General features: G+C 44.6%; 1 protein-coding gene across 1 annotated transcript in view; it reads right to left on the bottom strand.

Annotated features, from left to right (window-relative positions):
• The window catches only part of rad51c (RAD51 paralog C), a 32,984-nt gene that overhangs the window by 1,015 nt on the left and 14,464 nt on the right, over positions 1 to 17,505 (bottom strand). Inside the window, exon 9 of the mRNA XM_029700297.1 lies at positions 16,114 to 16,174. Coding sequence (XP_029556157.1) covers positions 16,114 to 16,174 — 61 coding nt within the window. The remainder of the gene's footprint in view (positions 1 to 16,113; positions 16,175 to 17,505) is intronic.

Genomic DNA, 17,505 nt, shown 5'->3' with positions numbered 1-17,505 from the left:
TTGCGGTCGGATGCCGAGCAGTTGCCATACCAAGCGGAGATGCAGCCAGTCAAGATGCTCTCAAATGGTGCAGCTGTAGAGCTTTGAGGATCTGGTATGTTTGGACCATGATAGGTCCAAACACTACAGTCCTGTTGATGGGGGCATGCTCTTTTGTCTTGCTGACGTTGAGGGAGAGGTTGTTGTCCTGGCACCACACTGTCAGGCCTCTGACCTCCTCCCTGTTGTCGGTGATCAGGCCTACCACCATCGCATAGTCGGCAAACTTAATGATAGTGTTGGAGTCATGTGGGGCCACGTAGTCGTGGGTGAACAGGGAGTACAGGAGGGGGGTTAAGCACGCACCCCTGAGTGGCCCCCGTGTTGAGGTTTAGCATGGCAGATGGGTTTTTGCCTACCCCCACCTGGGGGCGACCCGTCAAAGCCCAGTATCCAATTGCAGAGGGAGGTGATTAATCCCAGGGTCCTTACTTTAGTGATGAGCTTGGAGGGCACTATTGTGTTGAATGCTGAGCTGTAGTCAATGAACAGCATTCTCATGTAGATGGTCCTTTTGTCCAGGTGGGAAAGGGCAGTGTGGAGTGCAATAGAGATTGCATCATTTGTGGATCTGTTGGGACGGTATGCTAATTGGAGTGGGTCCAAGGTGTCTGGGACGATGGCGTTGATGTGAGCCATGGCCAGCCTTTCAAAGCATTTCATGGCTACAGATGCAAATGCTAAAGGGCGATAGTCATTTAGACAGGTTTCCTTTGCGTTCTTAAGCACAGGGACTATGGAGGTCTGCTTGAAACATATGGGTATTACAGACTGGGTCAGGGAGAGGTTGAAAATGACAGTGAAGATACGCGCCAGCTGGTCAGTGCATGCTCCGAGTATGCATCCCAGTAATCTGTCTGGCCCTGTGGCCTTGTGAATGTTAACCTGTTTAAAGGTTTTACAGACTACAAAGAGCGTGATCACACAGTCGTCTGGAACAGCTGGTGCTCTCATGCATGGTTGTGTTTCTTGCCTAGAAGCGAGCATAGAAGACATTTAGCTCGTCTGGTCGGCTTGCATCACTGGGCAGCCCGCAGCTGGGTTTCCCTTTGTAATACGTGATGGTTTGTAAGCCCTGCCACATCCGACGAGTGTCAGAGCTGGTGTAGTAGGATTCGATCTTAGTCCTGTATTGACACTGACTGTTTGATGGTTCGTCGGAGGGCCTAGCAGGATTTCTTATTAGCGGCTGGATTTGGGTCAAGCTCCTTGAGAGCAGCAGCTCTAGCCTTTAGCTCAGTGCGGACGTTCCCTGTAACCCATCGCTTTTGTTTAGGGTATGTATGAGCACTGCGGGGACAACGTTGTCGATGCACTTATTACTGAAGGGGTGACTTGTGGTAAACTCTTCAATGCCATCGGATGAATCCCGGAACAAATTCCAATCTGTGTTAGTGAAACAGTCCTGTAGCTTAGCATCCGCTTCATCAGACCACTTACGTATTGAGCTCATAACTGGTATTCCTGTTTGAGTTATTGCTTGTATGCACGAATTAAGATGGAGTTATGGTCAGATTTCTTTGTGTAGAGTAGAAGTGATCTAGAGTTTCTCACCTCTAGTTGCACTGGAGACATGTTGGAAGAAATTAGGTGAAACAGATTTCAGTTTCCCTGCATTAAAATCCTCAGCCAGAAGGTGTAACTTTTCAACTGTCCTGCCGATACAGAATGTGAATATAATTTGAATTGACTCGAAGTAGGGCTGTGGCAGTGATTGTCAAGCAAATAACTGTCGGTATCACGGTAATTGACTATAAATTAACAAACACATTTAGCATCTGTCTTCCACGCATAGCCTACATGCCATTTTAAAATCCATTATTTATTTTACACAGGTCTAAAGAAGAATGATATGAAGAAAATGTAGTCTATTTCAGAAGGAAATAATTGCATACTCTGAGTTGTCCTTATGTTAGGTCCTGGCTGTGGACTGTACTAGTTCATTTAGCAGACAAGATTTTCTTATAATTCCGTGGAACTATTTTATATTATAGTATGAAGAATCCAACTGATCAAAGCTGTATAAAATACAAATATTTTCTCCAAAACGATGAGGGATTGCGCACATGCGGCTATTCTGTGTTGAGCAGTTAACAAATAAATAGGTAATCCTATATGCTTAATTTAGAGTAATTAATGTAACTTTAGTTGTTCTACAAACGTTAGGCTGTATGTTTTGATTTTGAATACATTGTAAGGCTGCATGAGACTAATGATGATTTTAAAAACGTTGCTTGAAAGACATGAGCTCTGCTTTGTATTTTGCACAAGCTGTACAGACATCAAGTCTCTCATTCACAATTTGACAAGCATTTGATAATGCCTCGAATTTCACAGCGGCATCCCCTTTGTGGCTGTAATGCACCATAAAAAAAAAAAATCTATGTCTGGTGCTACATACTTCTCCCTGAGTGTGCTGCGCAAACCGAAGCACCTTTCACTCACATGGCTCTCAGTCACGTGATCACGCAACTGCGCGCGTCCTTATCCAATTCCGAGGTGCATATTGAAGATATTTGAAGAACTATCCACATTTACTTTGTCTGCCAACAAGATGAGTAAGCCTAACGAACAGCAAAAGCACTAAACAATGTCATTCTACTATCCCCCATAGTACAAAAGTTGACCTATTCTATTCTGTGCAATAAATAAATAATCCAAAACATTCTGGGACAGTTGTGGGATACAATAGATCCCAAATTAATATAACCACTAGCATATATATATATTTTTTTTAACTTAATGCAATGTGGCTGACGCAACAGAACATTTAGCTTAAAATATTGATAAACTATTAGGCTATTTCTTCATACTACAATGGCAGCAATGCACACGTTAGTAGGCTATAAACGCAAATGTTCCAATTACGGAAAACACCGTCATCAAAAGTGACCGCAAATGCAGTTATGCATGTAATGCTTTTATTATAAAAGGTGCATGTTCATGGTTAAAATTCTCTTCCCCAAACTTGAAACTCACTCGCTGCTTATGTATGCCAGTTAAACTCTACACCCCTTGTAAAGCAGATTAAACGTGCTTAATTTGAATTAGTTATTTGGCCACTTTACTTGTGATAAACATTATTAAAACATAGGCCTATGGGCAAGGCTACATGAGGTGTGCAACTATGATTCGAACAAGTCACAAAATAAATAAAAAAGGCATTGTTTATACTTGGCATCATTCACAAATGATAATATATAATTCACAAGTGATAAATCACCCATCAGACTATTCTTGATTTAATATTGTCTTTACATACACGTATGACATTTGTTTTGATTTACACTATTATCATGCACCTGTATTGAAACAGGGCTAGCAGGGGGAAAAAATGCATGTCATCTATGCACTTAAATAGTGAATGGAGGATGCTTTTCCCTGTGGTTTAGCTGAGAAATAAATAGTAGGCCTAGCCTATGGAAAGCTCATGGGATCATCCTTTTTTTATTAGAGGCCATCACTGTTTTCTCACAATTGCATAGCCTATAGAAATGTTGCACAACATGAGCTCATGGGCTCTCATGAAGGGTTTGATTAGATTTTCAAATACATTTGCGTTGATGTCAAAGTGATTAGAGGGACAATAGAGTGCTGAGTAACAGGCAGTTTGGTAGGCTACTAAATGACTAGCAGCATCAGAGTTTGGAGAAGCCTAATTACAGTGATTAAACAGTCATGTGGAATTTGACTGCCTTCCTGGCTTGTGACCGCCGGTGTGGCGGTAATACAGTCACCACAACAGCCCTAACTCCAAGTGGACCTGGCTTTCTTTCCACATGATTGCAGTAGAACAGAATTGGGGTTTTGTGAAAGGGAACTCTGTCACAAAGCCAATAGTGGTTGAAATGAGCAGACAACTTGCCAACCTCACCACAAGTGGCCTTGCTTGGCATTAAATGAAAGAACAGCACAGGTGAGGCAGAGCTTGACCATTAGTACAACCTGATTACTCACAAAGCCCCTAATAAATGGATGCTTTCATAACACCGCTAACAGAAGGACAGATACCAAAGTAGGGTCTATACTGATGGTTCATAGTAGAGGTCGACCGATTAATCGGAATGGCCGATTAATTAGGGCCGATTTCAAGTTTTCATAACAATAGGTAATCGGTATTTTTGAGATTAAGAACACATTCTTATTTTCAATGACGGCCTAGGAACGGGGGTTAACTGCCTTGTTCAGGGGCAGAAAAACAGATTTTTACCTTGTCACCTCGGGGATTAGTTTTTGCAACCTTCCGGTTACTAGTCCAACGCTCTAACCACCTGCCTTACATTGCACTCCACGAGAAGCCTGCATGACAGGCTGACTACCTGTTACACGAGGGCAGCAAAAAGCCAAGGTAAGTTGCTAGCTAGCATTAAACTTATCTTATAAAAAACTATCAATCTTAACATAATCACTAGTTAACTACACATGGTTGATGATATTACTAGTTTATCAAACGTGTCCTGCGTTGCATATAATCGATGCGGTGCCTGTTAATTACTCATCGAATCATAGCCTACTTCGACAAACGGGTGATGATTTAACAAGCGCATTTGCGAAAAAAGCACTGTCGTTGCACCAATGTACCTAACCATAAACATCAATGCCTTTCTTTAAAATCAATACACAAGTATATGTTTTTAAATCTGCATATTTAGTTAATATAGCCTGCTAACATGAATTTCTTACAACTAGGGGAGTTGTGTCACTTCTCTTGCGTTCCGTGCAAGCAGTCAGGGTATATACACAGCAGATTGGGCCGCCTGGTTCATTGCGAACTGTGAAGTCCATTTATTCCTAACAAAGGCAGTAATTAATTTGCCAGAATTGTACATAATTATGACATAACATTGAAGGTTGTGCAATGTAACAGGAATATTTAGATTTAGGGATGCCACCCGTTCGATAAAATACGGAACGGTTCCGTATTTCATTGAAATAATAAACGTTTAGTTTTCAAAATTATAGTTTCCGGATTCTACCATATTAATGACCAAAGGCTCGTATTTCTGTGTGTTATTAAATTAAGTATGATTTGATATAGCAGTCTGACTGAGCGATGGTAGGCAGCAGCAGGCTCGTACACATTCATTCAAACAGCACCTTTGTGAGTTTGCCAGCAGCTCTTCGCAATTCTTCAAGCATTGCGCTGTTTATGACTTCAAGACCATCAACCCCCGGAGATTAGGCTGGTGTAACCGATGTGAAATGGCTAGCTAGTTAGCCGGGTGCGCGCTAATAGCGTTTCAAACGTCACTCGCTCTGAGACTTGGGAGTGGTTGTTCCCCTTGCTCTACATGGGTAACTCTGTTTCGAGGGTGGCTGTTGTCGATGTGTTCCTGGTTCGAGCCCTGGTAGGAGCGAGGAGAGGGACGGAAGCTATACTGTTACACTGGCAATACTAAAGTGCCTATAAGAACATCCAATAGTCAAAGGTATATGAAATACAAATCGTATAGAGAGAAATAGTCCTATAATTCCTATAATAACTACAATCTAAAACTTCTTACCTGGGAATATTGAAGACTCATGTTAAAAGGAATCACCAGCTTTCATATGTTCTCACGTTCTGAGCAAGGAACTTAAACGTTAGCTTTTTTACATGGCACATATTGCACTTTTACTTTCTTCTCCAACACTTTGTTTTTGCATTATTTAAACCAAATTGAACATGTTTCATTATTTATTTGAGGCTAAATTGATAGTATTTATGTATTATATTATTATATAAAGTTAAAATAAGTGTTAATTCAGTATTGTTGTAATTGTCATTATTACAACAATTTTTTTTATTTTATATATATATATATATATATAAAAAACAACATTTAAAAAAAAAAAAAAAAAACGGCAGCTTTTGTGGGTCCTCCAATAATCGGTATCGGTAAACCTCTAGTTCATAGGGGTGTGGAGATGGATGAGCCTATTCTAAAATAGTCTCACCTCGGATTAGACAAAGATTTTTTCTTCAACAAACAAGAGACATTCTTCAAACACCCATCAGGGCCGACATCCCCGTTATTTGCAAGAGGAAGTGACGCAGGTACAGAGGACAAAGAGCTGGATGCCTGGAAAAGCTGCCGTTACCGTCAATACTAGTCGCCAATGTGCAATCATTGGACAATAAACTAGACGAGGTACGATCACGAATATCCTACCAACGGGACATCAAAAACTGTAATATCCTATGTTTCACGGAATCGTGGCTGAATGACATTTACGTCATTTAGCAGACGCTCTTATCCAGAGCGACTTACAAATTGGTGCATTCACCTTATGATATCCAGTGGAACAACCACTTTACATCTATATCTTTTTTTTTGGGGGGGGGGGGGTTAGAAGGATTACTTTATCCTATCCCAGGTATTCCTTAAAGAGGTGGGGTTTCAGGTGTCTACGGAAGGTGGTGATTGACTCCGCTGTCCTGGCGTCGTGAGGGAGCTTGTTCCACCATTGGGGTGCCAGAGCAGCGAACAGTTTTGACTGGGCTGAGCGGGAACTGTGCTTCCGCAGAGGTAGGGGGGCCAGCAGGCCAGAGGTGGATGAACACAGTGCCCTTGTTTGGGTGTAGGGCCTGATCAGAGCATGAAGGTACGGAGGTGCCGTTCCCCTCACAGCTCCGTAGGCAAGCACCATGGTCTTGTAGCAGATGCGAGCTTCAACTGGAAGCCAGTGGAGTGTGCGGAGGAGCGGGGTGACGTGAGAGAACTTGGGAAGGTTGAACACCAGATGGGCTGCGGCGTTCTGGATGAGTTGGCGGGGCTCCCTGCCGGCACAGGCAGGGAGCCCCGCCAACAGGGAGTTGCAGTAATCCAGACGGGAGATGACAAGTGCCTGGATTAGGACCTGCGTCGCTTCCTGTGTAAGGCAGGGTCGTACTCTGCGAATGTTGTATAGCATGAACCTACAGGATCGGGTCACCGCCTTGATGTTAGTGGAGAACGACAGGGTGTTGTCCAGGGTCACGCCGAGGCTCTTAGCACTCTGGGAGGAGGACACAATGGAGTTGTCCACCGTGATGGCGAGATCATGGAAAGGGCAGTCCTTCCCCGGGAGGAAAAGCAGCTCCGTCTTGCCGAGGTTCAGCTTGAGGTGGCGATCCGTCATCCACACTGATATGTCTGCCAGACATGCAGAGATGCGATTCGCCACCTGGTTATCAGAAGGGGGAAAGTAGAAGATTAATTGTGTGTCGTCTGCGTAGCAATGATAGGAGAGACCATGTGAGGATATGACAGAGCCAAGTGACTTGGTGTATAGCGAGAATAGGAGACGGCCTAGAACTGAGCCCTGGGGGACACCAGTGGTGAGAGCACATGGTGCAGAGACGGATTCTCGCCACGCCACCTGGTAGGAGCGACCTGTCAGGTAGGACGCAATCCAAGAGTGAACCGCGCCGGAGATACCCAACTCGGAGAGGGTGGAGAGGAGGATCTGATGGTTCACAGTATCAAAGGCAGCAGATAGGTCTAGAAGGATGAGAGCAGAGGAGAGAGAGTTAGCTTTAGCAGTGCGGAGAGCCTCCGTGACACAGAGAAGAGCAGTCTCAGTTGAATGACCAGCCTTGAAACCTGACTGATTTGGATCAAGAAGGTCATTCTGAGAGAGATAGCAGGAGAGCTGGCCAAGGACGGCACGTTCAAGAGTTTTGGAGAGAAAAGAAAGAAGGGATACTGGTCTGTAGTTGTTGGCATCGGAGGGATCGAGTGTAGGTTTTTTGAGGAGGGGTGCAACTCTCGCTCTCTTGAAGACGGAAGGGACGTAGCCAGCGGTCAAGGATGAGTTGATGAGCGAGGTGAGGTAAGGGAGAAGGTCTCCGGAAATGGTCTGGAGAAGAGAGGAGGGGATAGGGTCAAGCGGGCAGGTTGTTGGGCGGCCGGCCGTCACAAGACGCAAGATTTCATCTGGAGAGAGAGGGGAGAAAGAGGCCAAAGCATAGGATAGGGCAATGTGAGCAGGACCAGCGGTGTCGTTTGACTTAACAAACGAGGATCGGATGTCGTTGACCTTCTTTTCAAAATGGTTGACGAAGTCATCCATAGAGAGGGAGGAGGGGGGGAGGAGGATTCAGGAGGGAGGAGAAGGTGGCAAAGAGCTTCCTAGGGTTAGAGGCAGATGCTTGGAAGTTAGAGTGGTAGAAAGTGGCTTTAGCAGCAGAAACAGAGGAGGAAAATGTAGAGAGGAGGGAGTGAAAAGATGCCAGGTCCGCAGGGAGGCTAGTTTTCCTCCATTTCCGCTCGGCTGCCCGGAGCCCTGTACTGTGAGCTCGCAATGAGTCGTCAAGCCACGGAGCAGGAGGGGAGGACCGAGCCGGTCGGGAGGATAGGGGACATAGAGAGTCAAAGGATGCAGAAAGGGAGGAGAGGAGGGTTGAGGAGGCAGAATCAGGAGATTGGTTGGAGAAGGTTTGAGCAGAGGGAAGAGATGATAGGATGGAAGAGGAGAGAGTAGCAGGAGAGAGAGAGCGAAGGTTGCGACGGCGCAATACCATCTGAGTAGGGGCAGAGTGAGTAGTGTTGGAGGAGAGCGAGAGGGAAAAGGATACAAGGTAGTGGTCGGAGACTTGGAGGGGAGTTGCAGTGAGATTAGTAGAAGAACAGCATCTAGTGAAGATGAGGTCAAGCGTATTGCCTGCCTTGTGAGTAGGGGGTGACGGTGAGAGGGTGAGGTCAAAAGAGGAGAGGAGTGGAAAGAAGGAGGCAGAGACAAATGAGTCAAAGGTAGACGTAGGGGAGGTTAAAGTCACCCAGAACTGTGAGGGGTGAGCCATCCTCAGGAAAGGAACTTATCAAGGTGTCAAGCTCATTGATGAACTCTCCAAGGGAACCTGGAGGGCGATAAATGGTAAGGATGTTAAGCTTGAATGGGCTAGTGATTGTGACAGCATGGAATTCAAAGGAGGAGATAGACAGATGGGTCAGGAGAGAAAGAGAGAATGTCCACTTGGGAGAGATGAGTATTCCAGTGCCACCACCCCGCTGACCAGATGCTCTCGGGGTGTGCGAGAATACGTGGTCAGACGAGGAGAGAGCAGTAGGAGTAGCAGTGTTTTCTGTGGTAATCCATGTTTCCGTCAGCGCCAAGAAGTCGAGGGACTGGAGGGTAGCATAGGCTGAGATGAACTCTGCCTTGTTGGCCGCAGATCGGCAGTTCCAGAGGCTGCCGGAGACCTGGAACTCCACGTGGGTCGTGCGCGCTGGGACCACCAGGTTAGAGTGGCAGCGGCCACGCGATGTGAAGCGTTTGTATGGCCTGTGCAGAGAGGAGAGAACAGGGATAGACCAACACATAGTTGATAGGCTACAGGAGAGGCTACGCTAATGCAAAGGAGATTGGCATGAAAATTAACTAAACAACTGGGGAAGCGAGAGAGCAGGGCCTTCCTCACTAACAATTCACTGAAACGCTAAAATATAACTTTTCTAGCTACCACTAGAAATTAAAATTGATGTAAACTACAGTGGTTCAATGTTTCCAGAAATAGGCTCAAACTTAGTTTATTCCGCTAGATAACTTGGTACAGTATTCTTCCGTGAAAACCCACCTAGTGCACCGTGTCCAATGACGCCGTAGCTAACTAGCATGCTAGCATCCTATAAACACACGGTTAGCACCAATACTTGGTAACAACAAGCTACCAATGGATCATTCGTGTCCGTGTCTAGTTCATAACGCAGAAGTAATTAAACGTTGGCTAGCTAACACAAAGTCAGTCCTGCTAGCTACACAAGTGGACTACACATCTCGAATGTTCAGAAAGTTAAGCTTACGTTGCAAAAATCTTATTGACTAAAAATTATACAGCTAGCTGGTAGGGTTAGCTAGCTAGCAGTGGGCGCGTTGTTGACCATGTTAGAAAATGTAGCTAGCTAGCTAACCTCGATAGTTACTCTGTACTACGCCTTTATCTTGATACAAAGACAAGTATGTAGCTAGCTAACATTACAACGGAACGATTTGACAAGTGTAATGTATATAGTTTCTACAGTACTGCTAATTGGTAAAGTTGGCTAGCTAGCTGTGGTGTTATGGTGTTGATGCCGTTTCGAAAATGGCACGAACGAATACAGCTGGCTAGCTAACCTTGTTAGTTCCTCAGAGCTACACCTTAATCCTTGATACAAAGACAGCAGAGACAACTATGTAGCTAGCTAACAATACACTAATAAATCGTTCCAATGTAATGTAATGAAATATTACCCGCGGAGAAACTGGATGCTGGAGGGCTATTGTCTCCTAGCACTAGGTATTAACAAGGTACTGTCTCCTAGCATCAGATATCAACAGGGTACATTGACGGGAGAGGGTGGAGAGTTATAAGTTCCTCGGCCTACACATCACGGACAAACTGAAAATGGTCCACCCACACAGACAGCGTGGTGAAGAAGCGCTACCTCAGGAGGCTGAAGAAATTCGGCTTGTCACCAAAAACACTCAAACTGAATGCCAAGCGACACGTCTGGACGAAACCTGGCACCATCCCTACGGTGAAGCATGGTGGTGGCAGCATTAAGCTGTGGGGATGTTTTTCAGCGGCAGGGACTGGGAGACTAGTCAAGATCAAGGGAAAGAAGAACGGAGCAAAGTACAGAGAGATCCTTGATGAAAACCTGCTCCAGAGCGCTCAGGACCTGACGACATGGATGTTCAGCTAGCTGGATACACGCCGCACCGGCAAGATAGAACAGCACACTCCGGTAAGACGTGGGGGGGGGGGGGGGGGGGGGGCGGTCTGTGCATATTTGTAAACAACAGCTGGTGCACGAAATCTAAGGAAGTCTCTAGATTTTGCTCACTTGAAGTAGAGTATATTGTGATAAATTGCAGGCCACACTACTTGCCTAGAGAGTTTTCAGCTATACTTTTCGTGGCTGTTAATTTACCACCACAGACAGATGCTGGCACTAAGACCGCACTCAGTCAGCTGTATAAGGAAATAAGCTAACAGGAAACCACTCACCCAGAGGCGGCGCTCCTAGTGGCCGGAGACTTTAATGCAGGGAAACTTAAATCAGTTCTACCAAATTTCCATCAACATGTTAAATGTGCAACAAGAGGGAAAACAAATTCTAGATCACCTGTACTCCACACACAGAGACGCGTACAAAGCTCTCCCTCGCCCTTCATTTGGTAAATCCGACCACAACTCTATCCTCCCGATTCCTGCTCAAAAGCAAAAATTGAAGCAGGAAGCACCAGTGACTCGGTCTATAAAAAAGTGGTCAGATGAAGCAGATGCTAAACTACAAGACTGTTTTGCTATCACAGACTGGAACATGTTCCGGGATTCTTCCGATGGCATTGAGGAGTACACCACATCAGTCACTGGTTTATCAATAAGTACATCGAGGACGTCGTCCCCACAGTGACTGTACGTACATACCCCAACCAGAAGCCATGGATACAGGCAACATGCGCACTGAGTTAAAGGGTAGAGCTGCCGCTTTCAAGGTGCGGGACTCTAACCCGGAAGCTTACAAGAAATCCTGCTATGCCCTGTGACGAACCATCAAACAGGCAAAGTGTCAATACAGGGCTAAGATTGAATCCTACTACACCGGCTCCGACACTCGTCTTATGTGGCAGGGCTTGCAAACTATTACAGACTACAAAGGGAAGCACAGCCGCGAGCTACCCAGTGACACGAGCCTACCAAACGAGCTAAATCATTTCTATGCTCGCTTCGAGGCAAGCAACATTGAGGCATGCATGAGAGCATCAGCTGTTCCGGACGACTGTGTGATCACGCTCTCCATAGCCGACGTGAGTAAGACCTTTAAACAGGTCAACATACACAAGGCTGCGGGGCCAGACGGATTACCAGGACATGTGCTGACCAACTGGAAGGTGTCTTCACTAACATTTTTAACATGTCCCTGATTAAGTCTGTAATACCAACATGTTTCAAGCAGACCACCATAATCCCTGTGCCCAAGAACCCATACCGCCCAAACAGATCCACAGATGATGCAATCTCTATTGCACTCCACACTGCCCTTTCCCACCTGGACAAAAGGAACACTTTTATGTGAGAATGCTATTCATTGACTACAGCTCAGCGTTCAACACCATAGTACCCTCAAAGCTCATCAGTAAGCTAAGGATCCTGGGACTAAACACTTCCCTCTGCAACTGGATCCTGGACTTCCGGACGGGCCGCCCCCAGGTGGTGAGGGTAGGTAGCAACACATTGCCACGCTGATCCTCAACACTGGAGCTCCCCAGGGGTGCGTGCTCAGTCCCCTCCTGTACTCCCTGTTCACCCATGACTGCATGGCCAGACATGACTCCAACACCATCATTAAGTTTGCAGGCGACACAACAGTGGTAGGCCTGATCACCGACAACGACGAGACAGCCTATAGGGAGGAAGTCAGAGACCTGGCCGGGTGGTGCCAGAATAACAAACTATCCCTCAACGTAACTAAGACTAAGGAGATTATTGTGGACTACTGGAAAAGGAGGACCGAGCACGCCCCCATTCTCATCAACGGGGCTGTAGTGGAGCAGGTTAAGAGCTTCAAGTTCCTTGGTTTCCACATCAACAACAAACTAGAGTGGTCCAAACGCACCAAGACAGTCATGAAGAGGGAACGACAAAGCTTATTCCCCCTCAGGAAACTAAAAAGATTTGGCATGGGTCCTGAGATCCTCAAAAGGTTCTACAGCTGCAACATCGAGAGCATCCTGACTGGTTGCATCACTGCCTGGTACGGCAATTGCTCAGCCTCTAACCGCAAGGCACTACAGAGGGTAGTGCGTACGGCCAAGTACATCACTGGGGCTAAGCTGCCTGCCATCCAGGACCTCTACACCAGGCGGTGTCAGGCCCTAAAAATTGTCAAAAGACCCCAGCCACAGACTGTTCTCTCTACTACCGCATGGCAAGCGGTATCGGAGTGCCAAGTCTAGGACAAAAAGCCTTCAACAGTTGTTACCCCCCAAGCCATAAGACTCCTGAACAGGTAATCAAATGGCTACCCGGACTATTTGCATTGTGTGCAACCCCAACCCCTCTTTTTACGCTGCTGCTACTCTCTGTTTATCATATATGCATAGTCACTTTAACTACAGTGGGGGGAAAAAGTATTTGATCCCCTGCTGATTTTGTACGTTTGCCCACTTACAAAGAAATGATCAGTCTATAATTTTAATGGTAGGTTTATTTGAACAGTGAGAGACAGAATAACAACAAAAATATCCAGAAAAACACGTCAAAAATGTTATAAATTGATTTGCATTTTAAATGAGGGAAGTAAGTATTTGACCCCCTCTCAATCAGAAAGATTTCTGGCTCCCAGGCGTCTTTTATACAGGTAACGAGCTGAGATTAGGAGCACACTCTTAAAAGGGAGTTGTTACCTGTAAAAAAGACACCAGTCCACAGAAGCAATCAATCAGATTCCAAACTCACCACCATGGCCAAGACCAAAGAGCTCTCCAAGGATGTCAGGGACAAGATTGTAGACCTACACAAGGCTGGAATGGGCTACAAGACCATCGCCAAGCAGCTTGGTGAGAAGGTGACAACATTTGGTGCAATTATTCGCAAATGGAAGAAACACAAAAGAATGGTCAATATCCCTCGGCCTGGGGATCCATGCAAGATCTCACCTCGTGGAGTTGCAATGATCATGAGAACGGTGAGGAATCAGCCCAGAACTACACGGGAGGATCTTGTCAGTGATCTCAAGGCAGCTGGGACCATAGTCAACAAGAAAACAATTGGTAACACACTACGCCGTGAAGGACTGAAATCTTGCAGCGCCCACAAGGTCCCCCTGCTCAAGAATACATATACATGCCCGTCTGAAGTTTGCCAATGAACATTTGAATGATTCAGAGGACAACTGGTGAAAGTGTTGTGGTCAGATGAGACCAAAATTGAGCTCTGACATCAACTCAACTCGCCGTTTTTGGAGGAGGAGGACCCCAAGAACACCATCTCCACCATCAAACACGGAGGTGGAAACATTATGCTTTGGGGTGTTTTTCTGCTAAGGGGACAGGACAACTTCACCGCATCAAAGGGACGATGGACGGGGCCATGTACCGTCAAATCTTGGGTGAGAACCTCCTTCCCTCAGCCAGGGCATTGAAAATGGGTCGTGGATGGATATTCCAGCATGACAATGACCCAAAACACACGGCCAAGGCAACAAAGGAGTGGCTCAAGAAGAAGCACATTAAGGTCCTGGAGTGGCCTAGCCAGTCTTCAGACCTTAATCCCATAGAAAATCTGTGGAGGGAGCTGAAGGTTCGAGTTGCCAAACGTCAGCCTCGAAACCTTAATGACTTGGAGAAGATCTGCAAAGAGGAGTGGGACAAAATCCCTCCTGAGATGTGTGCAAACCTGGTGGCCAACTACAAGAAACGTCTGACCTCTGTGATTGCCAACAAGGGTTTTGCCACCAAGTACTAGGTCATGTTTTGCAGAGGGATCAAATACTTGGTCATGTTTTGCAGAGGGATCAAATACTTATTTCCCTCATTAAAATGCAAATCATTTTATAAAATTTTTGACGTGTTTTTCTAGATTTTTTTGTTGTTATTCTGTCTCTCACTGTTCAAATAAACCTACTATTAAAATTATAGACTGATCATTTCTTTGTAAGTGGGCAAACGTACAAAATCAGCAGGGGATGAAATACTTTTCCCCCCCCACTGTATATATTCATGTACATACTACCTCAATTGGGCCGACCAACCAGTACTCCCGCACATTGGCTAACCGGGCTATCTGCATTGTGTCCCACCCACCACCTCCCCTTTTACGCTACTGCTACTCTCTGTTCATCATATATGCAGTCACTTTAGCCATATCTACATGTACATACAACCTCAAATCAGCCTGACTAATATGTAGCCTCGCTACTTTTAAAGCCTCGCTACTGTATATAGCCTGTCTTTTTACTGTTGTTTTATTTCTTTACCTACCTATTGTTCACCTAATACCTTTTTTTGCACTATTGGTTAGAGCCTGTAAGTAAGCATTTCACTGTAAGGTCTACACCTGTTGTATTCAGTGCACGTGACAAATAAACTTTGATTAAGAGTCTTAAAGCTCAATTCAACCACAGCTGTTGGCATTGCAGTATTTATTATACACAGTCATACATCAACATAATAGGTGTGTTCAAATACTCATATTAACCGTACTATTTGTGATGGAAATTGAGTATATAGTATGCTTATCGGTCATATTATGAATATAGTTAGTATTCCAAAAGTTCACGGATGTCGTACTAAAATTCGCCAAAATACGAATTATTCAAGCAGTGGACACTATTTCTGTGCATTTAGGGCCCATAATGCAATTCAGAAAATGGGCGTGGCTTCACAACATTTTCAGATTTGAAGAAAATGGCAGAAAATGCTGCCAAAGTCCGATGAAAGCGGATACAAATTCATTGCTTTAACCAATTATGACAAATGTTAAGAAAATGTTGAGCAATGTAAAAAAAGTAATGAGTGTGTGCTCTGAAAGCTCCGAGAGCGAAACGCTCTGAATTTACGAACTCCCAGAGTGCACTCTAGCACTCCAGATTGAATTTATGAACATACCCGAAATCGTAAAATGTCTAGCTAGTCATTTGTTATGTTAACAAGCTAGCAAGAGGTTGCATCGCAACAGCATCAACTTCCGGTAGACAGGCGAAGTGCTAGTACGCTCAACTGAAACGATACCATTAGTTTACAGTGTACTAAAATGAACTAATAGTATATACACACTCAGTATGGGTATTCAAACACAGCTAGTGTATTTTCCCCCAGTAATCAAATTATATCCAAAATGGTTTTAGGGGCTGAAAACATTCCATAGAGATCCTTCACAGAGGCGATGCCTCCAGTTTTCCAGGTGCAAAATAGTTTGTACACAAAGTTATTTCATAAACAACATACATTTGGCCCAACTCCTTTCCTTCATTACCACTGGTTTGGAAGGACAAGATAGATAAAAGCAATATGGTTGGAAGTGGACTATCCAATCTTTTCACCAATCACTGATCATGATGGACAGGAGGTGGGGAAAGGAAGCCATTTAAGAGTGCCGGGAGAAAGCCAGTGTTGTGTACTCACAGTGATCTGGTAGGGTACTGTTGCCTCCCTTTGGCTGGGCGACTTGTACAGGGATGCAAGTCTAGGAGAAGGAAACAGAGGTGAGGACAGGGTACTAAACTAACTTATGTTTAGAACAAAAATAATAATTTACAATGGCCTGTGTCCCATAATGTACCTGCATTCTATACAGAACAAGGCTAGTAATGAACAGCTATTTTTTTTTAATTAGCATGCCCTTGTGTTCTTACATTGATTTGGATATATTTACTGTAACAAAGGGACTTAAAATAAAAAGTGCAAAATGTATTTATTGCACCACGTGTTATTTTCTGCGAAATCCTCTAGAGGGGGCAGAATAAAATAAAATATATCAAAACTATACCACGGACGAAAGCGGGGAGAAGGACTGATTTCCCCCATTTTTTGCAGTTTAAAAAAAAAATAAAAACAAGAATAGGATGTTCTAAGTCCACAACAATGCATAAAACCACATTTGGGGACCATTTTTTTTTAGGTCTGGGAAAAATAAAAATGGTGTGCCTCAGCCAGACAGTGGTGTGGCTAGAGATTTCTGTAGAGCACTTGTGGTGGCGTTTTCAAAACAAATGGGCACCGGATCCTACTCTGATGCGTTCTGCCTACAACAAAATCTCTTGCATAGTTCGTTTTGTTTAGGTATGTTGCATTGAAAGTGGCTAATATTGCATTGGTTCGATCACAATTGCCACAGTAAAAAGGAAACGTTGATAGGTTAAGAGGGAAAACTCTAGAACAGTGGTCACCAATCATGTAGATCTTGGCTTGCATTTTGATTCAAAGTGATCTTGACTCAAAAAAGGTTGGTGACCACTGTTCTAGAGTTTTCCCTGTTAACACTATCAACCTTTCCCTTTACTGTGGCAATTGTGATCGAATCAACGCAATGTTAGCCACTTTCAAGGCAACAAAACAAACTATGCAAGAGATTTTGTTGTAGGCAGAACGCATCGGAGTAGGATTCTATTGCATTGACACGCATTACTCAGCCCGTACTCTACACAGACCGGTGCGTCATAAACAATCAGATGCAGTAGGCCTATATGCAAACAGGTACAGCCTCAGTGTCTACAGTAAACGCACGCTGGAAGTTGGACAGAATATTCACAATGTTCATGTTTGCGCTCAGCAGACCTGAAATTTGCTGACATTTTTTTAGGGAACATTGGTCCCAATAACCTGATGGAATTCAGTTAATTCTCACAATATGCTGTTCAGAAAATCAAACGTAGGATCATATGAATTTGGAGCATTCACATTAAAAAAAGGCAATTTCTTTCCATTATGGATACATTTAAGAAAAGTGATTCTACATTCTCGGTCTTCACCTTTAACAAAGATGGTGATTTGGAGTTTGTATCATTATGATTACAC

This window comes from Salmo trutta, chromosome 19 (assembly GCF_901001165.1).
Source record: "Salmo trutta chromosome 19, fSalTru1.1, whole genome shotgun sequence".
Classification (NCBI taxonomy): Eukaryota; Metazoa; Chordata; class Actinopteri; order Salmoniformes; family Salmonidae; genus Salmo; species Salmo trutta.
The sequence above is the reverse complement of the archived record's forward strand: the minus strand, read 5'-3'. Positions and strand labels throughout refer to the sequence as shown.